The 27,464-nt window shown below is 40.6% G+C and overlaps 1 protein-coding gene across 1 annotated transcript in view; it reads left to right on the forward strand.

Annotated features, from left to right (window-relative positions):
- LOC123968709 (glutamate receptor ionotropic, kainate 2) overlaps positions 1-27,464 on the forward strand; it is a 315,329-nt gene that overhangs the window by 202,049 nt on the left and 85,816 nt on the right. The window contains exons 9-10 of the mRNA XM_046045615.1: positions 4,915-5,028; positions 24,702-24,908. Of these exons, the coding sequence (XP_045901571.1) occupies positions 4,915-5,028; positions 24,702-24,908 (321 nt within the window). The remainder of the gene's footprint in view (positions 1-4,914; positions 5,029-24,701; positions 24,909-27,464) is intronic.

Genomic DNA, 27,464 nt, shown 5'->3' on the forward strand with positions numbered 1-27,464 from the left:
TCATACATTTCAATATAATCGAAATAGAAGAAGTTATAGAAGTAAATGTTTTGTAGGGAGTGCTGTTTATACACACTGTGGATCGGAGCGCATTCAATTCAGGATTCTAATTTTAAACTCTAACTTTTTCACATGTGGCCTTAATCCTCTTCTGTAGAAAGAAGTATAACATGGATCTGTTCAGATATCCATGAAATTTAGTATGTTTAATGATGCTCCATAGAGGATTGTCCCTGGCTTCTAGTACCAAAACTACGACAATCTTCACAATTGTACACAAAAAATAACTAAATGTAATATGCGGTTTGCCATGATATTTTGAAACAGTCATGCTTCCTCATGACCTTTCCTCTACTAGCGCTTTTTGGAAATAGTATGTTGTTTGTTCAGTCCAACATTTATACCCACAATATTGTGGGATGTAATGAACACTGCAGTCTCTACTAACACTCTGTCTAACTCTATATGGGAACATTTCCTTTGCTGAATCACAGCTGGATTTCACAACAGCCTGCATAGTGCAATTGTGGTCGATGTGAAACCTGAGATCATCATAGCAAAGCATTAATAGGAATCACTTTTAGTGGACAGAAACGGTATATTCTTGTTTTACTGGTGTCACTTTAATCAAATGACCCCAGTTTCAGAACCACTTTGCTGTGCAGTCCTTTGTATTAGCTCTCAACCTCAGTGCCTCTATTTTAGAATTTCTGACCAGACAAAACCCTCCTTAAAAGCCCCTGCCACCCATTTTTCAGCAGTTGAACCACAGGGTCACTGAGCTGGTATGTACTGACCAGTTGGTGTTGGATGCTTTGCTGTGGGACACAGGGAACAGAAAGTCAACATGGAATGTTGACCTGTTGACCTCTTGATGTTCAAGCTTTTTTACTGGCTTTCGTGCTGTGTAAAAAAAGCTTGAACATCAAGTGCTTTTTATATACTTTCAACCTTGCTAGATTCCCGGACAACACAGATTATCTGCTAGCCTGACGCCTGAGCTACTGTCTCTACCTTTTAAGTCTGTTGGCTCCCTTACAAGGACAGTTACATGAGAAAAAATAAAAATGACTAGAGCTGGAAGATCAGTGAACACACACTTGTAGGGTCAACTAATGGTTCCAAGCTAGACCTGTCTCACCTTTCCCTGTTCCATCGATTAAGCCCCCTAAGAAATATCTTGACAGAAAGGGTTCGACCTCGGTGGAGCATGAATATGCTCAGTAAGTTAGCAATCCACATAAGAGGTTTTGATATTTAGATATACAAACAGATATACAAATAGAAAGTTCTTACTCTTTTACTGCTTTGTCTCAAACACTGACAGCAAAAACATTTGAATGTGGAGGTGTGTACTCGATGCTGGTTGAATGTCTGCTCTGTGTCTTTCTGCCTCTCTCGCTTTAGGCCCACTGGGATGGCCTGACGGGGAGAATCACTTTCAACCGGACCAATGGCTTGAGGACAGACTTCGACCTCGATGTCATCAGTCTAAAGGAGGAGGGGCTTGAGAAGGTTGTGTGTCTTTAATGTGTGTGTGTTTGTGTATTTATGACCATGTGATGATGAGCTAAAACACGTATAAACACACACAACCAATGTGCTGTAATACTCCGTTAACATGTAGGTGTAAATGCGTTTGTAGTCCATTGAGTGAGGGCTGCCAGGTAACTCTGGCAGCCATAGAGGACTTAAAGTCACAGGTAACAGCTGCTGTAAGTAGCATATAGCATATCTAAACATATTGTAGGCATACAAACAGAATGAAATACAAATAGCATTTAATTAGTTGTGGTCTTTTGAAAAATTATACACACTGCATGGGTGGATAAATAAAATTCATAGAAATAAAGCTCACCGTCCTGGGGGAGAAGCTAACTTGGCACAAGAATTTTGCTTTCTTAAGTTTCCTCAAGAAATACAGTCACCTGCTCCACCTCTGCTCCACTGATGTAGACAGGAGCGCTCGTCTCATACAGGCCATGTGTTTCCAGCACATAGACTTATAGGTATTACGTTACAAGACGTGGACATATGGATATATTACAAGCATGGACCGGGTAAAGCAACAGTAAACACACAGAAGTGCACATGTCACAGTGGTTTGGATGGTTTGCTAGGCTACGTCATCAACAAGCCGGCACGCGGGGCAAACGTCTGCTGTCAAAACGGATCACAGCGGGAGATACATCTTGAAAAAAGCCGGAGGGGAGCAGACACATAGGCTACAGGGAGAGAGAGACAGAGAGAGGCAGGTCGAGCCAGTGTGTTTGCGGTGAGAGGCCAGATGTGTAGGTGTGTGTGTGTTGGGGGGGGGGGGGCAGGTAGATTTTTAAAAGAATAATAATAATAATGTCCGTGGGGAATAAAACATGCTGTCACAGGGTCTATCGGCCCAACTCTACTCTGAACCTTATTGCTCCTGTCTCTGTGCATAATAAGAGCTCACATAGAAGATTGTTATTTGATTGTTTTCTGGGATGTTCACAAAGAAGGAGCACAGTGACAGTTTATAGGGTTTTTTGACCAAAAAGATGGATCACGACGGTTAAAGTGCATTGTTTCCGTAAAGAGATGGAATACGTTTAAGAAGGTTGGTTAGACTAATAAATCTATTATGCAGAAACACCACACAGTAAAGGTTTTGTTTGTTTGGTTGGCCACTAATCACAGGGTTGGCGGTTTAATCCCTGGTTGCTACTGTCCATATGTCAAAGAGCCTTTCCCAAAGTACATGCTACATGCTACACCAATTAGTGCAGAGTGGTAGTGGCTTATAAAACCCTCCATTGCTGAGTGAGCAGTGAGGGTGGCTTGTTGAATGTATATAACACCCTTCTGCTGCATGATGGAAGGCCTTCTTTCAAATGTGAGTTCTGTGTGACTATGCCGGCAAATACACTAACATTTCACCATACACAGATTAACAACTGAGCCTAAATGTAATTATTGTGTTTAATTAAAATTAGAATTATTCTTCTCATACAAAAATCTTCAGCCAGAACAAAAGTAAATAAAATGACTATATATAAAACGACACAACTAGATGTATCATGTATCAAGCAATAAGCCATTAAATCTTTACATATTTTAACTGTTTTAATTGCTTGACTACTTTTCAGACCATATAATGCTTCAATATAATGTTAAATTTCTGTTTGGAAATGTTGTGTTTTTTGGTTTCTTTTTGTATTTGTGAATGTGATATTTTCCATGTAAAATAAAGAGGTTCAAAATATGTAGCCTAGTCTTTTGCAATCAATATCAATCTTATCATAAAAGAATATAATGTCTCATAAATCATTAGCTCAATCATGGAATGAAATGAATGGATTCATTAGCTTAAACACTTCTCATCACTTCTGAATCTTAATAAAACCGTTGTTTGTCGTGTGGTGGCAGTGAGTGACATCAGATCCAATTCACATTAGGGAAAGGAAAGTTCATCCAAAAGCTGGCCGCTGTATTTATATCCTACGCATTCAGGGAACTCGATTTGGCTGTGAGTCCACGCCGTGACGGAGTGGAAGTTGGGAGGCTGTAGTTTGGGAAAGGCCCAAAGTGTCCTTGGATAAGACACTGAAGCCCAAGTTTCTCCAGATGGGCGGGCGGGCACCTTGCACGACGGCTCCGTTTCCGTCAGTGTTTGAATGTGTGTGTACAGTACAGGTTTGCATGTGTTTGTGTAAACACGTGAATATGTTCCTCTATGGTTTACATCTTTTCCTCGGAATGGCATTTTTCCAGTGTTCAGCAGTCCATTTAAAATTCATGAGATTATCAGCAGGAAGAGAAAGTGCTAACACTGCCGATATAAATGATATTCTCAAATGCAACTGCAAACACTTCACACTCCAGCATCCTCGCCGGTGCTCGCCTCTCAGCAGCTCCTGACCTCTGGTCTGTGTTGCTGTGTGCGCCTGCACCTCCATGAATAATTTACTCTATTAATAAAAACCCCCTTCAGAAGCCCTCAAGCCTCATGAAGACTGAATTAAAGAGTTGATTTGCAATTACAAAGTCTATCTTGGGCCCTCGTGCAGGACATCAGAGGAGTGTGTGGCTGTTGTGGGCTGGGGATAGGGGGTGCTGACGTGAGGGCTTGAGGCACAGCTGAGAAAGGACAATCGAAGCCCTGAGGTACAATCAAATAGCTTCACACCATCCTCGTCTTCCTCCTTTCATCCCCAGCATGCCCCCCTCTTCCTATCATCTTTCCTCAGTGTTGATCTCCACGGTGCCTCCAAATGGCCACGGGGCCAATCCAGATCCTGGCTCACAGCACTAATCCCTGCGGGAATCTATAAGAAAGTGCCCACTGACAGTGTTGAGGCTTTACCCAGCTGGCAATTATGTCCTCATGGTGCTGCACAATTTTCAATGTTTCAGTGTGTACATTCACATCGGACGATTGGATGGTGGTTCAGGTTTTGCCAAACATAAATACCATGGAAAGAAAACAATAAAACAAACATTAGTACTGGATGTAAATAAAACGTTGTCACTGAACGTATTTTCGGATCTTGTTGAGTTGGACGACATTGACGTTCTTGACAAAAAACAGAATTAGTTGTTACTTTGGTTTTTGCTCTTTCTAAATAGACTGAAACTGAATGTTCCAGAAATACATCTTGATGCGCTTCCTCTCACAATGAACAAATTTTAAAGAGAGAAACTGTCAGACACTTGGCTGTTTCTGGGTGGAAGTATTTACACTGCTTTGTAAAGCAAAGTTCAGATGAGCCGAAGGCCTCCTATTAGTGAGGAGCAATCCAACGCAACACTAGTCATGCTGTGTCTATGTGCAGCTGTCCTTTATTATTTGTTTTGCATCCCTGTATAACTGGATTTTACACACATCCATCTGTCCTTGAACCAGTCAAAATAATTGAACAAGTGTACTTTGTTTAACAGATTGGTACCTGGGACCCTCCAAGTGGCCTGAACATGACCGACAACCAGAAGGGGAAGACGACCAACGTCTCTGATTCCTTATCCAATCGATCCCTGATCGTCTCCACCATACTGGTACTCTATTTTTCTTATTAATCTATTTGTTCTGATGGAGAATTTGCACATTTTGTTTCAGCAGCTTTTACGTTGTATTGTGTGACAATAATGTCCATCAACAATAAACACAAAAACTGATTTGGTATCAAAATGATCTACCTCAATAGTCCATTTGCTAGTTCTGTGGAGCTTTCTTCTTCTTCAGTATTTACTGTGTCATTATGTTGGCCAAATGGACTGCTGCTGTTGTGTTTGCTAACTGCAGTTGGTATAATTGGTTTCAAGACGGGATTAGTAAGTGGACAAAGCAGGCAACTGCCCCGAGGCCCTAAAACTGCAAGGGCCCCAAAGGCCCCATGTTCATTGTGTGGAGATTAATTTTAGAATCATTTAATAATAAATCTAAACACGTTTTTTAATAATATTCACCACTAAAGTGGAATATAAAGTGGTATAAACTTCTGGCCCTTGGGACTGGGAAAATACAACACTTACAGTCAAGGCCAAAAATATGCATTAAAAATATGTTACATAATGCACTACTTACTCTCTACTCCCAGAAAATTGCTGCAATTTTAAATGCTTTGGTGTTTATTTCTTTTGTATTCAAACAATCCCTCATTGCAATCTTTCATCAATTTTCTCTTTCATCGACGTCCAGGGAGATTAGCTGCCGTGCCATGGGCTGTAAACTTCTCACTGTCTTGCACAGTGGACACAGAACCTTTAAGATCTCTGGAGATGATCTTGTAGATTGTCCATGCTTTTTGAAATTTTGGTTCTCAAATCCTCAAACTCTTTATCTTTTTTCTTTTGTCCATGCACGCAGATGCACACCACAAAGGTTGAGTCAACCTTTCTCTATTTTAACACAAGGTAGATTTAGGGGCGTTCACACCTACCTTGTTTGGTCCGGACTTTCAGACTTTTCAGTTTGGTCCGAACCAGAATTGCAGGTGTGAAACCTCTCACAGATCACGGTCCGGACCAAACAGACGAAATTTGGTCCGACGGAAAGAGGTAGTCTTGGTCCGGATCCAACTGAACCGTGGTTCGGTTCGTTTCTGGTGTGAAAGCATTTTGTGAATGATTCGGACTTTGGGTCTATTTACAGGACGTTTGGCGGTTGCACAAAGATGCATTGAAATAAGGACACAATTATAAAGCACACTGCCACATACACACATATTCTTTGGTTTCTCCTGCAAACGGAGGTGCAGAAGGATAGCTTGCCGACATTATAATGTTCGTACAACGAGGACGTTTAATTGGGAATTTGAACTAATGTTATATGTATAGCTGATGCTGCAGGTAGTAATGCCGTAATAACAATATAGTGGCAAATATGCATGTGTTCATTTTTTGGTCATTCATTCTTGTCAAAGCTCCCCGCTGAACTGTTTCATGAACCAATCAATGTCAAATACAGGGAGACGCAGCCCACATGGATGATGACGACTGTGAATCCTGTCATGTGAAGTCCTTTAGTGCGGTCGCAGAATTGCAGTGAAACCAAACCAAAACTAACCGGACGCATCAAAATGTATCAAAACATGAACTTTGGTTCGGACCTCGGTGCCGACTTTCAGGTGTGAACGCCCGCTTATTTGTCACAATATAACAGGTTATAGAGTGAGAATAAGTTTGTAACTTCTTCCCTTCTGCTATGTAGCAGACAATATACATTAATAAAGAAGCATTTATAAAAACGGTAAACAGAAATAATCTGTCATCAGTGGAGCAGTGCTGAGGATGAATTAGAGTTAATAGTCTGATAGCTTGGGGGGAGGGAAAGCTGCTCTGCAGTCTGGTGGTGCAACAGCAGAAACTTCTAGATCTCTTCCCAGAAGGCAGCAGGGTGAACAGGCTGAGGCTGGGTGGGTTCTGTTCTTTAGTATCTTTGGGCTCTGCGTAGACATCTCACCTCACTGATATCACTGATGCTCAGGAGATGGGTACCAATGATCTTCTGAGCAGTTTAATCACCCGCTTTAGTTTCACTCTTCTCCCGTTTCCAGATCCGCTGCACTCAGTCCAGTCCCCACACATTCTATTCCAATACTGATAAATGTATTTCTGTCATCGGTAATCACAATTAGATGAGTTTTTGTAAAAAAAAAAAAAAAAAACTTTTAAATAAAGGACAAGAATGTGTGACTTCTTCACTTGTGCATTGTTACAGGTGACTTTAATTACAAATTGAAGAAGCATGCTTGAAATACAATTATTTCTGAATATTTATATCTGAAGGTGCTGAAAATTGTGCCCAGTCCATTTTTGGAGTTCTGTGTGGATTTGACTTTTTTTTCTCTGATTTTTTTGTGTTGTTCCAATGCAAATAAAAGAAATAAACATGAGACCAGGAGATACCATGAGATATGAGATACCAAAGCGTTTGTAAATACGTCAAATTTATTGGAGAAGTAGTGCATTATGTGACAGACATGCAGGGGTGCCCACATTTCTGGTCATGACTGTAACACCTATACTGAAAACACTTAACACTGGCTGCTGGTACAGTACAGAATTGAGTATTACTGCTTGTTTACTGAGATCTGCTGCAACTGCATTGCAACCCTGTCTTGTAGGAAGACACTGAAAACAGCAAAGGAAAACAAGGAAATAATAAGGTTTATTAATTCAACAGTCGGTGAATTGGAAAGTTTTAGAAAGCTCATGGTTGAGTGACCCCGACCCGTTTGGTAGACATAAGCCGGTTCTGTGCAGTTCACTAATGTTATCTAACAGGAATTCTGTGTAATGAAGTCTGCAAAATTCAAACACTTACCTCTTGCTGCCATTTTGAACTGACAATGTGCAAATTAAATGTTGCAGCTTTAAATGCCTGTTTATAGCCAAATCAAAGTGTAATGGCTCTTTATGTGGGACCAATCACGGAAGGCTAGAACAGCTCTCAGCCATAACAGACTCTCTCCAAAGATGCTATTATTTTTAAGCTTTTCCTCTCGAAAAAAATCCTTCAGTGCTTTGCCTGAGCTGCCCTTTGTGTTTAAAGCACTTTCTGGGGGTTTTGCTTCTCTCTGACTCAATTGAAGTAGAGTAGCCCAAAGCACAGCACTCCCAAATTGCCAGTTGACTTCACCACCGTGGAGAACTCCAATTTGGTGGGAGCGGGCTGAGGCAAGGAAAAGTGACTGATTGATTGTCCAATGAGATCCCATGGTTCATGGCTCCGCCTGCTCCTGACCAATTTATCAGGTAGATTGTGTTTTTGTCTCCCTTGCCAGTTGTGCCAAAAACAATGGACATTTTTAAAGATCGCTTGTGTTCGTTTTTTTTAGATTATTTTGTCAGAAGTTCAAAGAATATAATTTAGATCATAATGCATATATATAAACTTCACATAAGTAAGATTGAGCAGTTAAATGAATGAAGACAATTTAAATATAGGTTTAGTTTTAGATTTGGATTAGTTAGCGGCCAGTCAGACATTGCTTAGGTGAGTGCCGTGGTGATTTCAATTTCAGTCAATTTCAAGTCAAGACACTCTTTAAACCTGTGACATCCTCAACCTATCAAGGATGTATTAACTCACCAGGGGGACCAAGAGCAACAATTAGCTGTGTGCCCCTTTTGACCCCAAATTATTTCCATCGACCCAGCACTTCAGCACAGTGTCTTGATGCCTTACAGTGAGTGACAAAACCTATCCAGGAAGCCGCTGCATATCACCAAGAAACAGTTTCAGCATGTAACTAGAAACCACAAGTTGTTTTTACAGCTCTCTTTGTTTACAGATTAAAAAAAGAAGAAACAGGGTGGAAGTCATTTAGGCTAACTGCCGTGGAGTTTTTTGGCAAGGGCAGAATGGAGGTTGTTTTCAAGCATGTGGGGACCGCTGCTTGGGCCTTTGACCAGTTTACGATGTCATTTAAGACCTCAGTCCGCTGCATAGCCGAGGCCTTTGAGCAAGCTTCCTGGTATGCCATCAGGGCCATCAGGGCCGGCAGCCATACGTGCTTTAACCCTGCTCAGTGCGGCACACAAGTTGGTGGAGGATATTTAGAAACATTAGCCTAATTTCAGTCTTAATAGAGTGTCACTATTGTCTAATAGAGCGATAATGCATCAGTCTGTTAAGGAGCATTCTCTCGGCTCAAATCTGACCATCACCAGGGCCCTGTACTGTCGACAGTTTCAATTTGTGCAGCAGATCCTTTGAGCGGCAGCAAAAGGCAACAGCGTACTGTGAGGGGTTTGTCCTATCTGTAAAAGAATGGCATGTCCATATCTGCAGGTATGGAGACGTTATGATTGGAATTACGGTTTCCTCAGGGAATCCGAAAATGTGTCCAGTAACACAAAACAAATGGGACCGTAAGAAAAACACTCTGCTCTTGACCAGTGAGTTAGACCTTCACTTAGAAAAAACAAAGTTCAGCGCTGAAAGTTGAACACCTCATTATCACTGCTCATGCAGCAGACTGCAAAGGGAGCTCTGTGCTCTCTCCTTTTAAAAGTCCAGTGTGTAATATTTCTGAGGATCTATTGACAGAAATGCAATACAAGATCTATGACTATGTTTTCAGTGGTGTATAAAGACCTTACATAATGAAGTGTTAGTTTGTATTACCTTAGAATGAGACATTTCTATCTACATAACCCTTACATAGACGTCGCCATGTTGCACCACCACGTTTCTACAGTAGCCCAAAATGGACAAACAGGGCTACAGAGCAAGTTTCATCACTACATTCTTCTTCTTGTAGAATTCTGGCAGTGTAGATGCTCGTCACTTCGTTGACTATGTACGTTTGAAGAAGAAGAAGAAGTAGTAATAATACACAGCAGGGGTCGGCAAACAAGTTTTGCATCGGAGCAGTTTTTTACCCATGAGATGGTGGGTGAGAATCTAGGGCATAATATTTAATCCAAAGGTTACGGTATTTGGTTAGCTCACTTGGTAAAGTGTAGGACTCTCATGTGGAATGTCGCATGTTCAGTCCCACGCCAGGTGAAATTTTTTTCCCCCATTCAACAAATTGATCATGCAGCGACTGTTTCACATGGGGACACTGCAGCACAAGCTTTATTGTGAGTGTTCTGGTGTTTGATCCGCATCCATCAACCTACGCTTTTTCATTTCCCCAGTATCTCCAGGCAGAGCGCATTTAGGGGAATCACGTTTTGAGGGGGCTATTTCAGAGGTGTGTCAAGCAGGCTACAGACTCTTTTTAATTTAGTTCTGAATCTTTCAAAGTAAAAGCTCTCAATTCAACTTGAAATAAGTCATGGCTGCAAAAAACGTCCTTGCATTTGTATTTTGCAGGCATAACCACTAAAGAGGAAGTGATTATATGACTTACTGTTGCTGATCTATTTCATCACCGCTATCAAATTATTATTTTTATTTTTTGACACTATCAAAGCGCCATAATTTGGCCGCGGGCCAGATATTATTGCTGGCGGCTAGTTTGGCGAGGATCCATAATCAGAGAGAGAATTAACATTTGTCTTGTCAATGATGTAAAATTTATGATGGACTGTGACAGTGTTTCACACTCTTGGCTTACATGTTCCTTGTTATCTTTCAGTGGCCAAGTCGCAGAAACAATAATTAAATAAATATAATTTCTTAATATCTACCTAAAGAAACCTCATTTCTTGACTGGCTAGATGCCACTAAATCTTACACACTTAACCTTTAAGGGTTCAATGACAAGAATAGCCACACCTCCGGGGATTTCCTGTACCTCCCGCGGGGCTTGGCCAATAGAAACCAGGGGAGTTAGAGCTCTACCTGGTCAAACTACATTCTCTTCTCTGCAATCCAGACGTCAACCATGGCCTGATCACCCCGACTGCCACATCTCGCTTTGGGTTTATTTACTTTACAAAAACACACCTTGCACACTTAAGTAGTTATGTTCACTATTTTGTTAAATAAATTTAAAACTTTTTCATGGCCCTTGAGCCAGGTTGTGACAAAGTGGGGCCTTGTGTCGGTTTTTGTATTCGGGCAATTTGATAAAATAGGTGATCAGTGTTGTAGCCTTGTAAGTTAGAAAGTTCTTGTAGAAATGTGGTAGCTTGACAAAATGTGGGCTCATTCATCTTGGTAAGGCAACAACAAACTGCGAGCTCATGGAGCTACTGTGTTTGGAGAGCAATGTGTTTGGTACGTATGTATTGCGGTCCAAGTTTGTTGTGAGCGTGGCAGCCCGTCGGAATGGTGAGAAGCTTTTGTCTTTCTTTGGTAATTGGGCTTGTTGATCTGATCCTTAGTAGTGTTGTGGCGAATGTTGGTGAAGCTTTTAGCTTGGGAGCATGTCCGTTGTTTTGGGAGGGTTGCTATTGTGCTAGTTGATCTTCCAAGCCAGCGGTCATTAGTGCATAAATACCCACCACAAGTAGCTGCATGAAGACTAGGGTTAGTTAGCTGGGTTCATCGGGGAAACTCCATACCAGGTGAGGGTTAGACCTCTTTGTGCGCATGAGGAAGCTGCACTGTCTTGCTGGGTCTGTTGCTGTGGTTTTGATGTGCCATTTGTAGTTTGTTGTATCGGCAGAGTGTGATGCGTTTATTGCAACTCCGTCCCAAGGCGTTGGAGCGTTGTAAAAAGGAGCAGCTACTGAAGATTGCGGAGCACTTCTCGGTACTGGTAGGCGACAAACGCCTTAAAGAGAACGTTAGGGTAGCTTTGAAGTCTGAATTGAGGGAGAAAGGGGTGTTTGCTGTGGATGTGGAAGATGATTCTCCAGTTTCCGCAGGTGCGCTTATTCAGACTCGGGGCTTAACGTTTGAACAACAAAAGGAACTGTTGGTGATTCAGCTTGAGCATGACAAATGTAAACATGGGTTGCAAATTAAACAGCAGATTGAGATGGACAGGATTTCGGCAAGAAATGGAGCAGGCCAAATTAGATCTGGAAGGGCTCCGATTATCTTTAGCAAATGACAGTAAGGGGTCCAGTGGAGATCAGAGCAGGCACAGGGGCCGTCACAATGTATGAACATCTGCATGCCTAGACTACAAACAGCCATCATAAACTATATGTCATGTGATAACAGTGGAGGGAAATAGATTTGTAGAAGCTAGACAAATAAAAGTAATTTATGATCCTGTTATTCAGGAGGCATGGATAAAAATAACAATATCAAGAAAATTGCAGGTTGTCATTATTTATCATGGGTCTTCTTCTCTTCCGTACATGCTGTGAAGTGATTGGATTGCAGTTATTAGCAAAGACTCTCTGCGGCTGTAATTGCCATATCAGGAATAAGTCATGGGGAGATGTGTGATGGCTGTGAGCAGTGAGGAAGGGAAGGAAGGGCTGACAATAATTGGGTTTGTTACATTTGATTGATGCACACTTTCATCCAGCTTCTCATCATTTTCTCAGGGATTATGTACTATAAAACATGATGTAATTACTGTTGAGATCTTGGCCTATCAACAGTTTATCTACTTTGGAAATCACTCCCATAACGTTGCAGTGGAAATGAAGTACCTTTAGGCTAATGGCTGGAGCTGCAGATAATATACTGTGTAATGTCTTAAAGAGAGCAAGGAGCAGGCCTGCTTCCACTTGCACAGAAACAACCCATGTTGTATTAGTCATTGCAGGGAAATAGTAGAGCTTCCTGGAGACTGCTCTAAAATACACAACAGTGTTGCAAAATATTATACTGTGCATGTAGGTGAGATAACCAGAATAAAAGATATCTAGAGGCTGAGGCAAGTGATTAAGTTTGGGGGCATGAGCCTCATCATAGGATCACATTCTAAGATTAAATATCTGTTGATGTGCTAGCTGTATATCTTATCATCATTTAATCATTTACTATAAACCTCTAAAATAGCTTATGTTATGCTTACTGTCCAAACTAGACAACTGAATAGGTTGTTTGTTGTTTCCTTCCGCAATGCTGTGGCTCACTGATGTGTTTAATCATTTTTGGACAACAATGGAGCACAGAGGACTAAGATATATCAGGCTTTGGATACACACACACACACACACGCTATAATACTTGCTAGTAGAATGTATTAATTGTTTTGCTCCGCACATGGGATTTGCTGACTTTAATCAAATACTAATCAAATAATAAGTAAGTAATGGTGGAGATGCTTAGCAAATTAGACACTTGGCTCCATACCATGGAAAATCAGTCATCACCACTGTAGAAAGCTACCCCATAGTAGCCGGTGCAGACAGACCTGAGATAGCTACTGTTAGCTGTCCCCCGGCATCTCCTAAGCAGCCAGGAAGCCAGGATGGCTGGGTGAATAAACACAACCCGCGATAACTAAAGCTGTATGAACCCATTGTAAACATTTTAACTATAACTACAACACGATGCTTAGTTATACACTGAACAACATTATAAATGCAACACTTTTGTTTTTGCCCCCATTCATCATGAGCTGAACTCAAAGATCTAAGACTTTCTCCATGAACACAAAAGGCCTATTTCTCTCAAATATTGTTCACAAATCTGTCAAAATCTGTGTTAGTGAGCACTTCTCCTTTGCCGAGATAATCCATCCACCTCACAGGTGTGGCATATCAAGATGCTGATCAGACAGCATGGGGATTGCACAGGTGTGCCTTAGGCTGGCCACAATAAAAGGCCTTAGGCTGGCCACAATAAAAGGCCTTAGGCTGGCCACACAGATTTTGACAGATTTGTGAACAAGATTTGAGACAAATAGGCCTTTTGTGTATGTAGAGAAAGTCTTAGATCTTAGAGTTCAGCTCATGATGAATGGGGGCAAAAACAAAAGCGCTGCGTTTACATTTCTGTGTGTGTATGTGTATATATATTAGATCTTTATTATCCATTTCTGGAAACTTGTCTTTGGCTTCACCATGTCCATTAGAAAAACATCAAATACACATAACACAGGACACATTTAAACACAAAAACCAATACCAATAGGAGCTTCCAGTAGGCCGGTTATCTCTAATGAATTTATCAAAAAAGTTTTTTGTTGCCCTGGGTACCCTATAACGCCTTCCTGAGGGGACCTTGTCAAATTCAGCAAAAAGGGCATGTAAAGAATCCCCTACAATGTGTTTATGATGTGCTATATGTCTGAAGTGGAGCGTATATATCTCACTCAGTCTCTGTGGTTTCTGTAGGATTTTCCCAGCCATATTCGCAATCTTAGTCAATTTGGACCTATTCTTAGCCCCAAGATTACCATATCATGTTAATATGTTGTACGTGAGAACATTCTCCACTAGACTTTTGTAGACTCTTGAATGTGTTTGCTTACAAAGTTAGCTGTTCAACTTCCTTAAGAAATAAATATGTTACATATCCTTTTTACAGATATAGTCAGAGTTTGTTGTAAAACTCAATCTACTATCAAGTAGAGTGCCTCAGTATTTAAAGTCCTCCACAATGTCAACAGGACAGTCATTAATGTTTACTGTGTTTAGGCAATGTGGGATGTTATTACTGGAGATGACCAACTCCTTAGTTTTACTGGTATTTATAACTAAAGCACCGTTTGAACACCAGCTAATTAATTTGTCAATATGGAAAAAATATGCTCTCTCCCCACCTTTCTCCTCTTCACGCATTAACCCAACCAAAGCCATATCATCCGCGAACGTACAAGAAGTGGAATCCTGAATCTGCAACTTGTTGGTAGAGATAGCAAACGGGGTGGGTATGGGTGATAGAACACAGCCCTGGGGTGCACCTGTATTTTTCAACAAGTTGCTCTGAACTAATGCCATTCAAAAACACTCTCTGGGGCTGTTGGGAAAGAAAGTCCTTAATCCATAAAATAAGCCAGCCGTTAACACCAAGGTCAGATAGCCTCTGCAATAGAATATGTATTTGCATGGTGTTAAAGGCAGAGCTAAAATCCCCAAAACAAAGTGTTTAGTAAGGTTATTTACTAATGAAAGAGTTGCATCCTCAGTGTTATAAGCAAATTGATATGGGTCAAAGTGGTCATCAGACATCAGACGACTCACTATGACTCTTTCCATACACTTACACAAAATGCTTGACAGGGCAACTGGCCTAAAATCATTTAAAAACAAAGCACCAGTCTTTTTAGGCACAGGAATAATTGTAGATAATTTCCATGACTGTGGCACTGAATGTTGGTCAAGCGATCTCTGAAACAATTTAACAAAAACAGATATAAGTTGGGGAACACAGCTTTTAATTACCTGCCCCCTCAGACCATCAGGGCCTGGGGCTTTTTTTGGATAAAACTTTGCTAGGCTAGCTGCTACCTCATTCTAACTAAATATAATTGGTGGATGGTCAATGACATCCATGAACAAGTTATCACAGATAGTATGATTATGCCCAGAATCAAATCTGCAATAAAACTGGTTTAAATCATTGGCAAAAGAAGAAGTATTTGAGGGGGAAATGTCCCTCTTCCTTACAACCCTACCCATCATATTATTCTTATGATCTTTTCCTACTTTTCCTAGTGATGTTTCTGAGTTCCCCCCTCTTTTCTCTTACTAAACTCGTGTCCCCATTTATAAATGCAATTCTCCTCTCATTAAGACACCACTTCATTTCCTAAGAAACCCATTCTTTGTTGTTAGGATAAATCGTGATAGTCTTAAGAGAAGTAATATTGATTTCACAGAATTTCAAATAGTCAGTAATAGTCTCAGTTAATTCGTTTGCATGCGTACAACAGTCATAAAACATTTGCCAATCAGTGTCTTCAAAGCAATCACGTAGTTTTTCTTCACTGCTGTCATTCCATATTCTAATCTTCTTGGTGACTGGGCTCTCTTGTTTTAACTTGGCTTTATATTTTGGAAGCAAATGAACAACATTGCGGTCTGATTTTCCAAGATGTAGAAGACAAACTGCTTTGGATGCCTCAGGTTTTGTTTTCCATAACACTGATCAAGGATTCGCGACTGGCTTGTTGAACAGTCAACATATACTGCTCCAGTGTGGGAAGATGGCCAGATAGTTTACAGGTATTAAAATCACCCATAATGAAGACCGGCACACAGTGTATGCTTTGTTTATATTGAACCAACTTCATTCCACAGTAGCAAAAGAAGAAAGACGACAAATCTGCTCCAAAAAGTAAGTGTGTGTGCGCAAGAGAGAGCTAAATCAAACTACTACTTACTGCCATATCATTGCAGCAAAATGCAACAAAATGAGAACCATTGTTGTTTATTTTAATGATTGTTCCTTTGAAAAATTTTACTGCTTGTCAAAAATCAAGACATATTTTCAATGTAACATAATTTGTGTGTAGAGTTTGTTTCTATTATTATTTCTCTTCTTTAGTTTTTATAATGTCATTTTATTGTTTATTAATTAGATAATTGTTTTTTATAATTTATATGCGAATTTGTGCTCTGGCAACATTGTTTATCCAAACATTCATGGCAATAGGCCTAAAGCAGAGAGAGAGAGTTATTTCTCATCTCATGGAAACAAGTTTCTGCCACTACATCTCAAAGTTTCCTCCTCACTAGAAGAAGAGCTGGACCCTGATCCTTCTTACAGCAGGTGTTACAATAGAAAGTAAACTCAGGTGTCTTTATTCCCTGCAGCAAAGTCGCAGGCAAAAGCCCAAGGATTGGTACGTGTTGTCACCGTCATACGGAAGCGCTTCTGCTGGCTACACATACATCTGTGTGTGGCGGTGGCGTCACTAACTGATCCTCGGTAGTTTTATTTCAGACTCGAGCTTCAGAAATGCGTGGGAAAATGTAGTGTGTGGACGCTACCGCGCTACTTGATCAATACAAGAGCTTTGCCAGTGAAAAGCTATTTGATTCAGAAAACAGCGACGCTGCCACCAAGCTACTGAGAAATGTGGTTAAACTAGTAACGGCGCTAGTTGTTGCGACGCTACTGCCCAACGCTGGGTGCCAACTGACACCAACAACAACAGTACAAGTGGAAACGCGAGTGAAGATAAATCAATGTTTTATTCCCAAAAGTTAAATTAATGAAAACGGTTAACTCTGAGCTCTTCCCCGGATAAACAGAGTAGTTGTCAAAGGATAATCCAGTCCGACTACGGGTGTTTATTCATCCAAAAGTGGCAGCGCTGCCTCTGGCTCTCTCCTCCACAGCTCAACAGCCAGGGATGTATTCTGGGACTGAAATTCAGCCCGGGACTTTGAGACAGAGAGGCTTTTTATACAATTGCCGTGTGGGGGCACGGAGAAGGATTTTTGCCCTTATTTTAATATATAGTGTTTCTGTACAGTCAATTTTATTATGATAAAGACCTTCAAGAAGGTTTTTGTGACACCCGCCTCTTAAGTTTGTATAAGCAAGGCACCACTGCACTGAACAAGACCAGGTCAGGCAAACCTCAGTCAGTCAGAGTGCTAAAATATTTAAATCTAATCAGAAACTACAATGCAGTCTCATAAAATAGAGCAGTGTGTGCACAGTTAGCTTCAGCTCTGAGTAGGCCTCTCTCTGGCTCAGCTTCCCCTGTGCTGGTCCCTGACTCTGCTTGTACTGATTGTACAGCTACATATGCATGAGAAGAACATCAGTAATAAATATAACTAACAATAATCCATTTTTTATTTCTATCAATTGATCCAAGTCCAGTCCTGCACAGGCCCCTGTATATGTCACTGTTTCTGGTTCCATTGTCCTTCTCTTCCTCCTATATATTATTATTATATAATTTATAAATAATTTTCCTTTGTTATATTAAAGCCAATGGGCAGTCTTCCATCACACCTCTGCCTGCTAAGATCCCTGACGATTTGCTTTGTTCTCCGCTACAGCAACACTGCATAGAAGGGAATCAATAATACTAAATAACACTAAATAAATGTTTTAAAATGTCTCAAATAAGGCAGTATTGTTTGAGGCACAAAATCTATTGTTTTTAATTTGTTAGAGAAGAATGGGCTTGATTTTGTGTTTAAGAAGTGTCTACAGAGAGGCATGATGGAAGTGGTCTAGCCTTAATTAGATTTGCTTTACAGAGATACTCGGTTTCTCCTTCACTCCTTTTTTTAATTAAAGATTCACCAGCCTCCGTCTGCAGCCAGCCTTGCTGCAAGAGACAGAAGGGAGTGTTTGTATTTATGTTTGTATGTGTATTGAGGATGGCAGTATAGTGGGTAAACCCTACACGTGCTTGTATTTCGGTCAGGGAAGTGATACGTACCATCACAGAGACGAATATGGAGTCCCAAAAGGGAAAAATGTCGTCATTGTTTCAGTTTAAAGTAAAAAACTATGACTAAATAAATAATGCATGTTGAATACAGTTACAGTAGCTGAATAATCTGAATGTATTTTACAAAGCCTTTATCATCATCACCAGGGCTTTACCAACATCTTCTTTAATATTGCACATTTCTCAAGTTTGGTGACTCACAGTGGATTATTTCCCCAAAAACTAAAGAGTTTAAGTCCCTTTACGTCCCGTCTTTCTCTGAACACCTTAGCTACTACACTACCCGTGATGCAAATGAATATCATCTTTTTGAAGGTCATCACAGACAAAGGTGGAGTTTTAAACATCAGCTGTTAGCTGGGAGGACTTTTAGGGCAGCGAATGTATGCTAACACAATCAGGGTGCGTATCTTTTTATAACCACATGTAAAGAGGGCTACTTGAAAATATGGAACAAGTCATTAGAGTTACAGCAGTTAGAAGTAGAAAATAAATTATTCATTTAAAGATAAATCAAAGTCTAATGAAATTATTTAAAATCTATTTTATCAATTGATTGGAGGTACTGTAACACACACAAATGTGAACCTTAAAAAAATCTATTTAGATTATTTAGCTCATTGTAGTTTTTCTTTTACAATAACACGTGTCGCCTCTGAGACACCAGACTATAGATTGCACACAGTGCATTTGCAGCACATGCAATGTATACTTAATGTTATTGGCAATGTTCTCATGTGTCAGATTATGTACTTCACTGGGCCTCTGTTGATACGATTAATTGGCATCAAAGTAGCTAGAGAACCACGCTGGTTGAATCAAATCATGTCATTAAATATTCTTTTGAACAGTGTCTCTTTTGAAGCTATAATTCATAAAAGACAGAGATTGCTTAATCTCTGTTGGTCAGTGCTGGCCTAAATCAAACCAGAATAATCAAATTGATTGAATTATTGCATCATTTCAATGATTGAAGCAGAAGAGGGTTTGGAGCTGACTAATAATCAGATTTGGTTCAGTACAACATTAACTAAATCTTTCGATAGTGGCTCTTCTGCTATTGCAACCAAGTCTCTGGAATTACAAGTAAAAGGTGTAAGGTTCAGTTCTGGCGCATTATGTGAAATGTGTGAAAAGTTTCTCTTATGTTGTAGCTACCTGTCCAAAACATATTAAAACTCCTCCATGCACCATGTCCAGTTTCACAGATAGAAGATAAGAGCTATTCATAATGTCCAGACAGAATGACAGATATTGCTGATTGTTCCAGTGAGAGGTGCTCTTTGTTAATGTGCCCAGCGACTGTTTATGATAATTACAGTCTTTCACAGTTGACAGAAGGTGAGAGGTCATAAGCTGCTAATGGGCTCCCAATAGTTTCTTTGTGCTCGACATGCTAGATAACAATTGTTCCACTAGTTAACATGGCAGCAATTCGAGACTGTGAGAAAATTGTCAAATAATGAAGTGAGGAGTTAAATAATAATTTAAAGGAGCTGAGGAGGAATTTACTGTCACCATGCTCAAAAGGTCCATTCAGAGAAATAAGAATATAACTGATCTCATTAATGTCTAAGCCTTTCTACATGTATGTTTATGTGCATATATGTAAATAAATGAAAGGTTGGGTGCAGAGCAGACTGCAGAGAAGTGTAGTGTTCATTTACATCCCCAACAGGGACTGTAGCAGGAAAACACAGAGCTTGCAGGAAAAAATAGTTCATTCAGGTAACCTCTATTTCGCCTTGCTTCATTACTGAATCTCAGACTACTGCCGTGCAGTCACTGTTTACGCTGTTTCATTCATTGTGATAGAGAGCAGGGGTCATGATGAGCAGAAGGTTTGCAGTGGATAGGTCTTTCTTAGATGTGTGTTACTGTAAAGAAGATTGCTCAGCCTTTTTTGCTGTTGCTTCAGTTGTCTTCACCCTCAACAATCTCCACTAGCATCAAAAACTAGTTACAAATACAAACACCCGAAATTTGTCCAATCTTGGGTGCTTGTAAACCTTTGCACACAACTAGAAATATAAAAAGTCAGGAACAGGACTCAAGTTCAATACACAGTAGCTGAGATAGTGAAATACCATAAAAATAAAAATAGATATTAGACTAATATTGGCAGTATCAGTGAGTATTTGACTCATTTGGTCCCTTGAAGACTACCTGTGTGGATTTTAAAAAACTGTCACACTCATCACCACTGAAGGAGTGTCTCAGTTACCATGGTGATGGGAAGAAAGGAAAACACTGCACATCCTCTAAGCTATCTGACTTTTAAACCCAAAGTCATCGTCAGCACTGCTCCACTGAATATAGTCTATTTTTATAATTGCTTTTATATTACTGTATATTGTCTGCTACATTGCAGAAGGGAGTTAACAACATAATTTAACTTTGTACCTTACTTACCTAATTATATTATATAGCATCCATTCATGATTAGATAGATAGATATCTCATTGCGTTTTCAAATAGAGCAGGTAGACCACGCTCTATGTAATTTTATTTACAAAGTGTGAGAGTGTTATTTACAGAGTGTGAGAGCTGGAAGCTGTTAGCTGATGCTGCTGCCTCTCCCAGCTGCTGCCGCTGATGCAGGCTACTGTGAATGATGAAAGCTGAAATACGTTCACAGCTGAAGGCTGAAAGAAATTGTAAAAGCTGAAATGGCTGACAACCCAGCTGATGTCAACTGAAATTAAGTGCTTTAAAAACTTGGAAGCCAAAATGTAAAACTGGAACTGGGAGCTGAAGTGCATTAGCTAAAGAAACGGTGAGCTGAAATTTGTTGCTGAAACAGCTGAAAGGCAAAATAATATACTGCCACAGCTGGTGGAAATAAAATGCTTTAAAACTGTGAAAGAAGAAAATCATTGCATTAATATCAGATCTAAAATTCACTAGCACCCTTTTAAAATTAAATTACTTTCTCTAGATCTTATTTTGAAACATCCACCTCATCCTGTGTTTCCAGTTTTGATACAGTTACTTTTTGGTGCTTTTATTTTGAAAAACTAATTTATGTCTAGTGTCCTATTAATATACAGTGACCGTATATAGTCTTTCAAATTTCAACAAGTTGTAAAGTGAAATTGAGTTTGTAACTCTCTTCTGCTATGTAGCAGACAGTAAACATTAATAAAGAAGCATTTATAATAAAACAGTAAACAGAAATAATCTGTCATCAGTGGAGCAGTGCTGAGGATGAATTAGAGTTTAAGAGTCTGATAGCTTGGGGGGGGGGGGAAGCGGCTCTGCAGTCTGGATGAGATGCAACAGCAGATACTTCTATATCTTTTCCCAGAAGGCAGCAGGGTGAACAGGCTGAGGCTGGGTGGGTTCTGTCCTTTAGTATCTTTGGGCTCTGCGTAGACACCTCACCTCACTGATGCTCAGGAGATGGGTACCAATGATCTTCTGAGCAGTTTAATCACCCTGCAGATCCCTCCGGTCCTGGGCCGTGCACGCCCCACGCCAGTTTGGGATGTTTCCAGTAAGGATGCTTTCTGTTGCTCCTCTGTAAAAGCTGACAAGAATGCGGCACGGGAATTTGACCGTCTTAAGCTTCCTCAAGAAATAAAAGTCGTTTCTTCAGCAGTGTGGAGATGTGAGACGACCATGTCAGGTTCTCTGTGAAGCTCATTTTCAGGAAGCTGAAACTGTTCACCTGCTCCACCTCAGCTCAACTGATGTAGACAAGAGTGTGTGTCTTTATCTCCTGTTTCCTGAAAAGAACGATTAGCTCCTTGGTTTTGCTGACGTTAAGCAGTAGGTTGTTCTCTGAGCACCACTTTGCAAGATAATAAATTTAGTACCGATATGAAGTCTCATCGTTGTTTGAAATCCGGCCGAAGACGGTGGTGTTGTCTGCAAACTTCACAAAGAGAGTTCTCTCTATGTCGTGGGACGCAGTCGTGGGTGTACAGCGCGAACACGATATGTATGTGTCTGATAGTGTATGTGTGAGAGCTGTGTTCCAGCTCGCTAATGATTTTAGCAGCGGGGGCTTGCAATCATAGTTAGACGTTGCAATGAATGTGTAGGGAAAAAAACATCACCTGCACAACACATTACTGTCACTTCTATGAGTTGGTGTCATCAACCTTCCTTAATATATTTCAGTGGTAGTTAGGCCTAGTATGTGTGCTTATTTTAAATACCAGCAGAAGAGGTTATGCCTGGACGGACAAATACTTGTACTGTGCTCTGGTATTGATCTGTAAGTGAACACTGTTGTCTGCTCTTTCCTCAAGATTACATCAGTATCTTGTAGGAGCTCAGTAGCTTCTGAGGCTACATTTGAACCATGGTCTTGGTCTTATAGAGGTAAAATGTGGAACGTGGAACATCACTTCACATGATAAATGCATATAGTTCCCATGTGAAAACATCAGTTTAAAAAGCTATTTTTTGGAAGGGACACACATTTCACATGTGATATCAACATTTTTATGTGTAATAAATAAATGATATATGCACATGGTTTTCTAATATTTTATAAAATCTACATGTGAAAACCTATTTCACACATTCAGTTTTTCTCGGGGGCCAGCATTTCACAGCAGTGACAACAGTATGTCACATATGATAAAAATTCACCATACTTTTTAAATATTTGACACTGGAAATGTAATATTGTGAACACAACAATTCCACATGTGCTATTTGTAAAAAAAATTCCACTCATATATGCGTTTAACGTGATTATATGGGCACATGTGGTTTTCAAACATTTAACACATGAAATGTCAGACATCATATGTATCAAAAAAACGCACAATATCACATGTACTTTTTGGTTAGGGACAAACATTTTGCATGCAATATCACCAGTGTTTTTTACATGTTTGTGCGTCCACACCTCTATTTCGGTTCATTTGCTCCGGACCAAGAAAAACAAATTTTACATTGTTGCATTTTAGTTCTGGTCCAGTTCCTGTTCGTGCTGACATTTTACAAACAAGCAAGAGGAGGAAACATAAAGTTATGAAGACTGACAGGTAACACGTTGAGTGGACAGTTTTGGCAGTAATCCTGCATTATCAAGACAGGCGTGGGGAAATCTAATTCCAGTGACTGACAGAGATTATGCACCACTTCAATGCTTCTGATGTGTATATTTATTAGTATTATTAAACTGCAAATCGACTGCATGTTATGACTAATTACATGATGGAAAAAGAGGCATAATTGTACAATGATTTGCATAAAAATAATCCGGAACAGTGGATTTATTAGTAGTTCAGCTGTTGAAATAATGCTAAAATCACGTATCTGCTATCAGAAGATCCTGTGGTTGGTTCATTTGTTTTCACATCAAACTGCAGCAGAATCAGCTGGGAGGCGGGCGGAGACCAGCCCAAACGAACCTTACCATATGGTGTGCTCGTACCATATTTAAACTTTTACGTCACACAAAGGCATTTATGGGTTTCGAATATTTTACTTGTGATGATTATTATAATATATTCATGACATAGAAACATGTAGTTGTTTCATTCATATGTGATACTGTACATGAATTTCATGTTTTTGTGTGAAAAAGAAAAATGTATTACATAAAAATATTATAATATTAGTTATTATGTTATAATAACATATCATAATGAGATCTATTAAGAAAATGCATCTTTTTATCCCTAATCTAACATTTCTATCCTCATATTACTATGTGGTGAAATCATTATGCTATATACTATTAGTGAAAGTGTACACACACACTGAAAGTGTTTTCTACCCCCCTCACGCAAATATCTTACAGCCTACATACTGCTAAAACTCTAGCCAGTAGAATACGTCAAAGCTTTTAGCAATATTGAATGTTTTTTATGTCATGGCACAGTTATATTATAAACAACACCTGCCTGACAATATAGTTTTTGATTTATTTGTCTGAGAGAGACAACAGAGTCATAGAAATGAGCAACGTGCAGTGAGAACGAGCGTCTAAGGCTAACAAAGACAGATGGTACGTAAAGCAGAGGTATAAAGGGGAGGAAGCAGGAGGAGGAGGAAACAAAATGAAGAATGGAGGAAAGAGAGGAGAAGGACATGGTAGAGGAGTTGTTTGGAAGGTGAGAGGGAGAAGAGAAGCAATAAGAAGGAGTTAGTAATCTCCCCAGCTGTTTGTGTGAACAGAGCTGATGTGTCAACTGATGGTCGTCTCTCCTTTTGTGTCCATCTATCAGCATCTCTTATCTTACTGACAAAGCATGTGGTTTCCTGAAAGCTGGGCCCCGGCCCAAAGCCAGCCTGCCGAGCCTGAGAGGAGCACAGAGTCATTGATATTGGGGATTATCTCTTATTATGGTCATGCCTCACTTTGCACCCAACCAACCTCACATCACAAGACTGGGACTGCTGGCAGGCACGCACACACAAACACAGCAGCTTTACACATGCATCACTAGCCCAGCCAGTGTGTGTTTGAGCTCGCATGGCTCAAACACCTATCTCACACAATCAGGCACCCTGTCAGATAGGCCTTATCAGTAGGTAAAAGATGCCAAGCGCTGCAGAGACTCATCCCTCTTCCACTATTTTACCTGACAGGAAGAGCCATATGTGATGTTCAAGAAGTCTGACAAGCCGCTGTATGGGAATGACCGCTTTGAGGGCTACTGCATAGACCTGCTGAGAGAGCTGGCCAACATCCTTGGCTTCCTTTACGAGGTTCGCCTGGTGGAAGATGGGAAATACGGCACCCAGGATGAGAACACGGGCCAGTGGAATGGCATGGTGAAGGAGCTAATGGACCATGTGAGTCTCTAAACATCATTATTAAAGAGTGCATGAATGTGATCCCAGCAAACAGCTGTAAACATACACCTGTTCTTAGAGGATTCTGATTTATTAAACTTGGGTCTTATTTTCATAGTTCTGACCAATGGTTCTTATAGTTGTGATAACATTGTACACCCAAAGTTAATTGCTAAAATTTGGGAAGAGCCAGTAGTCAGATGATGATCAGGTGACAGGTTGGAAACACCAGTTTCTCCAGATTATCTAAACCACTTTATTTGGAGGTAAAACTAAAAGTTGGCATACCTGAAATGTCAGTATAACAAATCCAAACAATCATTGCATGGTAAAACTGAAACTGTGCCCCAGTTCCCTATAACATACATAGGTGGATTTTATTACAATTATTCATTTAGCTGACGCTTTTATCAAAAGCGACTTACAGCTGCTATACATGTCAGAGGTCACACCCCTCTGGAGCAACTAGGGGTTAAGTGTCTTGCTTGGGGACACAAAGGCAAGCATCTTATCTATGCGCCATCACCCCCCATCTAGTATGTGCATTTAGAAAAGTGACAGTTTAGTACACACTAAAAGTTTAGATAGCAGTCAAAAAAACCACTTGATTTCTCAGTGTACTGTTGATGTCGTCCCATAATACAGAGAATATATGAAAGAGCTGCTTACAGCTGCAAAACATTACAATAAATTGCAAATTGTGGTGATACAGCTACGTAAAAAATAAGAAATCTATTTTGATTTCATTTGTGAAGTTGAACTGGCAATGGCAATCTAAAGTTCCCTTTTTATTGTTGTCATATGGCACATGATTCACAGAGATATATATATATATAATACACAAAAACAACCATAAACAAAAACAAAACAATTTTAGAAAAATAACGTATTGATAGTTAAGATAAAACAAGATAAATAATAAAAAGATAATACAACAATAAAAAATATGAAATACTACAAAAAATAAATTGATTAGTTAAATAGTAAAATTGTTATTAAAACAAATAATAATCATCAACATTAATATCTGACGTAATCACAGGTGTACTGGAACGTTGTCTTCATGGTAACAATAATAAACACATGTTAACGTGAAACTACTTGGTCAGGTACTTGGCCTCTCCATGAACTATCATCTTATCCTGGTGGAGAGGTTTGGGTGTCCCTATGAACCTGAGGGCTGTGTTGTCTAGAGCCTGGTGCTCCTGGTAGAGTCTCCCATAGCAAAGTGGTGTCAGGGGAGGGGCCAGACTAAGAAAGGTTCTAAAGGATCAAATCGAGAAAGAGGAGGTACAACCCTCTCCGGAGAAGGCCCAGGGCCCCCTTCTGCAGCCAGACCCAGGAGGAGGGCTTGTCTGCGAGTGCCTGGTGGCTGGGACAGCCACCCAACTGGGCACAGCCCAAAGAAGCAATGTGACACTGCCTTCTGCATACTATGGGGCCCATGACCCATGGGAGGAACTGCAGAGGTTGGGTGCGCTGCCACATGCAGTTTGCAGTATTTGGCCTTCTTGGAGACCCTGAATGGACTCCTGTATTGGGCTTCAGTAGGGGACTCCATAATCCTGCTGGGAGACTTCAACACAGTCTCAGTGAAATATTGTTTGTTGTCTAGTATGGGGTGGTGATCCCTTCCAATCCCTGTACATTCAAAGCGAGAGCTATGGATTCTTGGCAGTAAGTCGGACTCGTTCCAGGTGGAGGTTGGCCTACTCCAGGGCTGCACTTTGTCACCACTCAGGTTTGTTATATTAAAGGACAGGAGGCACAGTCGGGGTGGAGAGGGGTTGCGCTTCAGTGGGCTTGGGATCTCGTTGCTGCATTTTGCAGATGATGTGGTCCTGTGACCTTCAGCACTCACTGGTTCGGTTCACAGCCAAGTGTAAAGCGACTGCGGTGAGGATAAGCACCTCTTAATCTGAGGCCATGGTTTTCAGCAGGATACTGATGGAGTGCTCATTCCGGGTAGGGAATGAGTCTTTAGCCTGAGTAAGGGAGTTCAAGTACCTCGGGTCTTATTCACGAGTGAGGGGACAATGGAGCGGAAGACTGGCCGGAGAATCGGAGCAGCAGGGGAGCTCTACCGCACCGTTGTGACGAAAAGACAGCTGACCAAGAGGCAAAGTTCTTGATCTACCGGTCAATTTTTGTTCCTACCCTCATCTGTGGTCATGAAGACTGGGTCACGATCGAAAGAACTATACAAGCGGCGGAAAAGGGTTTTCTCAGGAGGGTGGTTGCCTTCTCCCTTTGAGATAGGGTGAGAAGCCAAGTTATCCGTGAGGAACCCGGAGTAGAGTCGCTGCTCCTTTGCGTCAAAAGGAGCCAGTTGAGGTGGTCCGGGTATCTGTTAAGGATGCTCCCTGGGCACCTGCCTAGGGAGGTGTTTTCAAGGCAAGTCCAGCTGGGAGGACACCTTGGGAAGTAGGTGGAGAGATTATATCTCCACACTGGCATGGTCGGTATCACCCAGTCAGAGCTGATTAATGTAGACCACGAAAGAGAGGTTTGGGTCCTCTGCTGGAGCTGCTGCGCGCGATCCATCCGGATAAGCAG

This window comes from Micropterus dolomieu, linkage group LG03, assembly GCF_021292245.1.
Source record: "Micropterus dolomieu isolate WLL.071019.BEF.003 ecotype Adirondacks linkage group LG03, ASM2129224v1, whole genome shotgun sequence".
NCBI lineage: Eukaryota > Metazoa > Chordata > Actinopteri > Centrarchiformes > Centrarchidae > Micropterus > Micropterus dolomieu.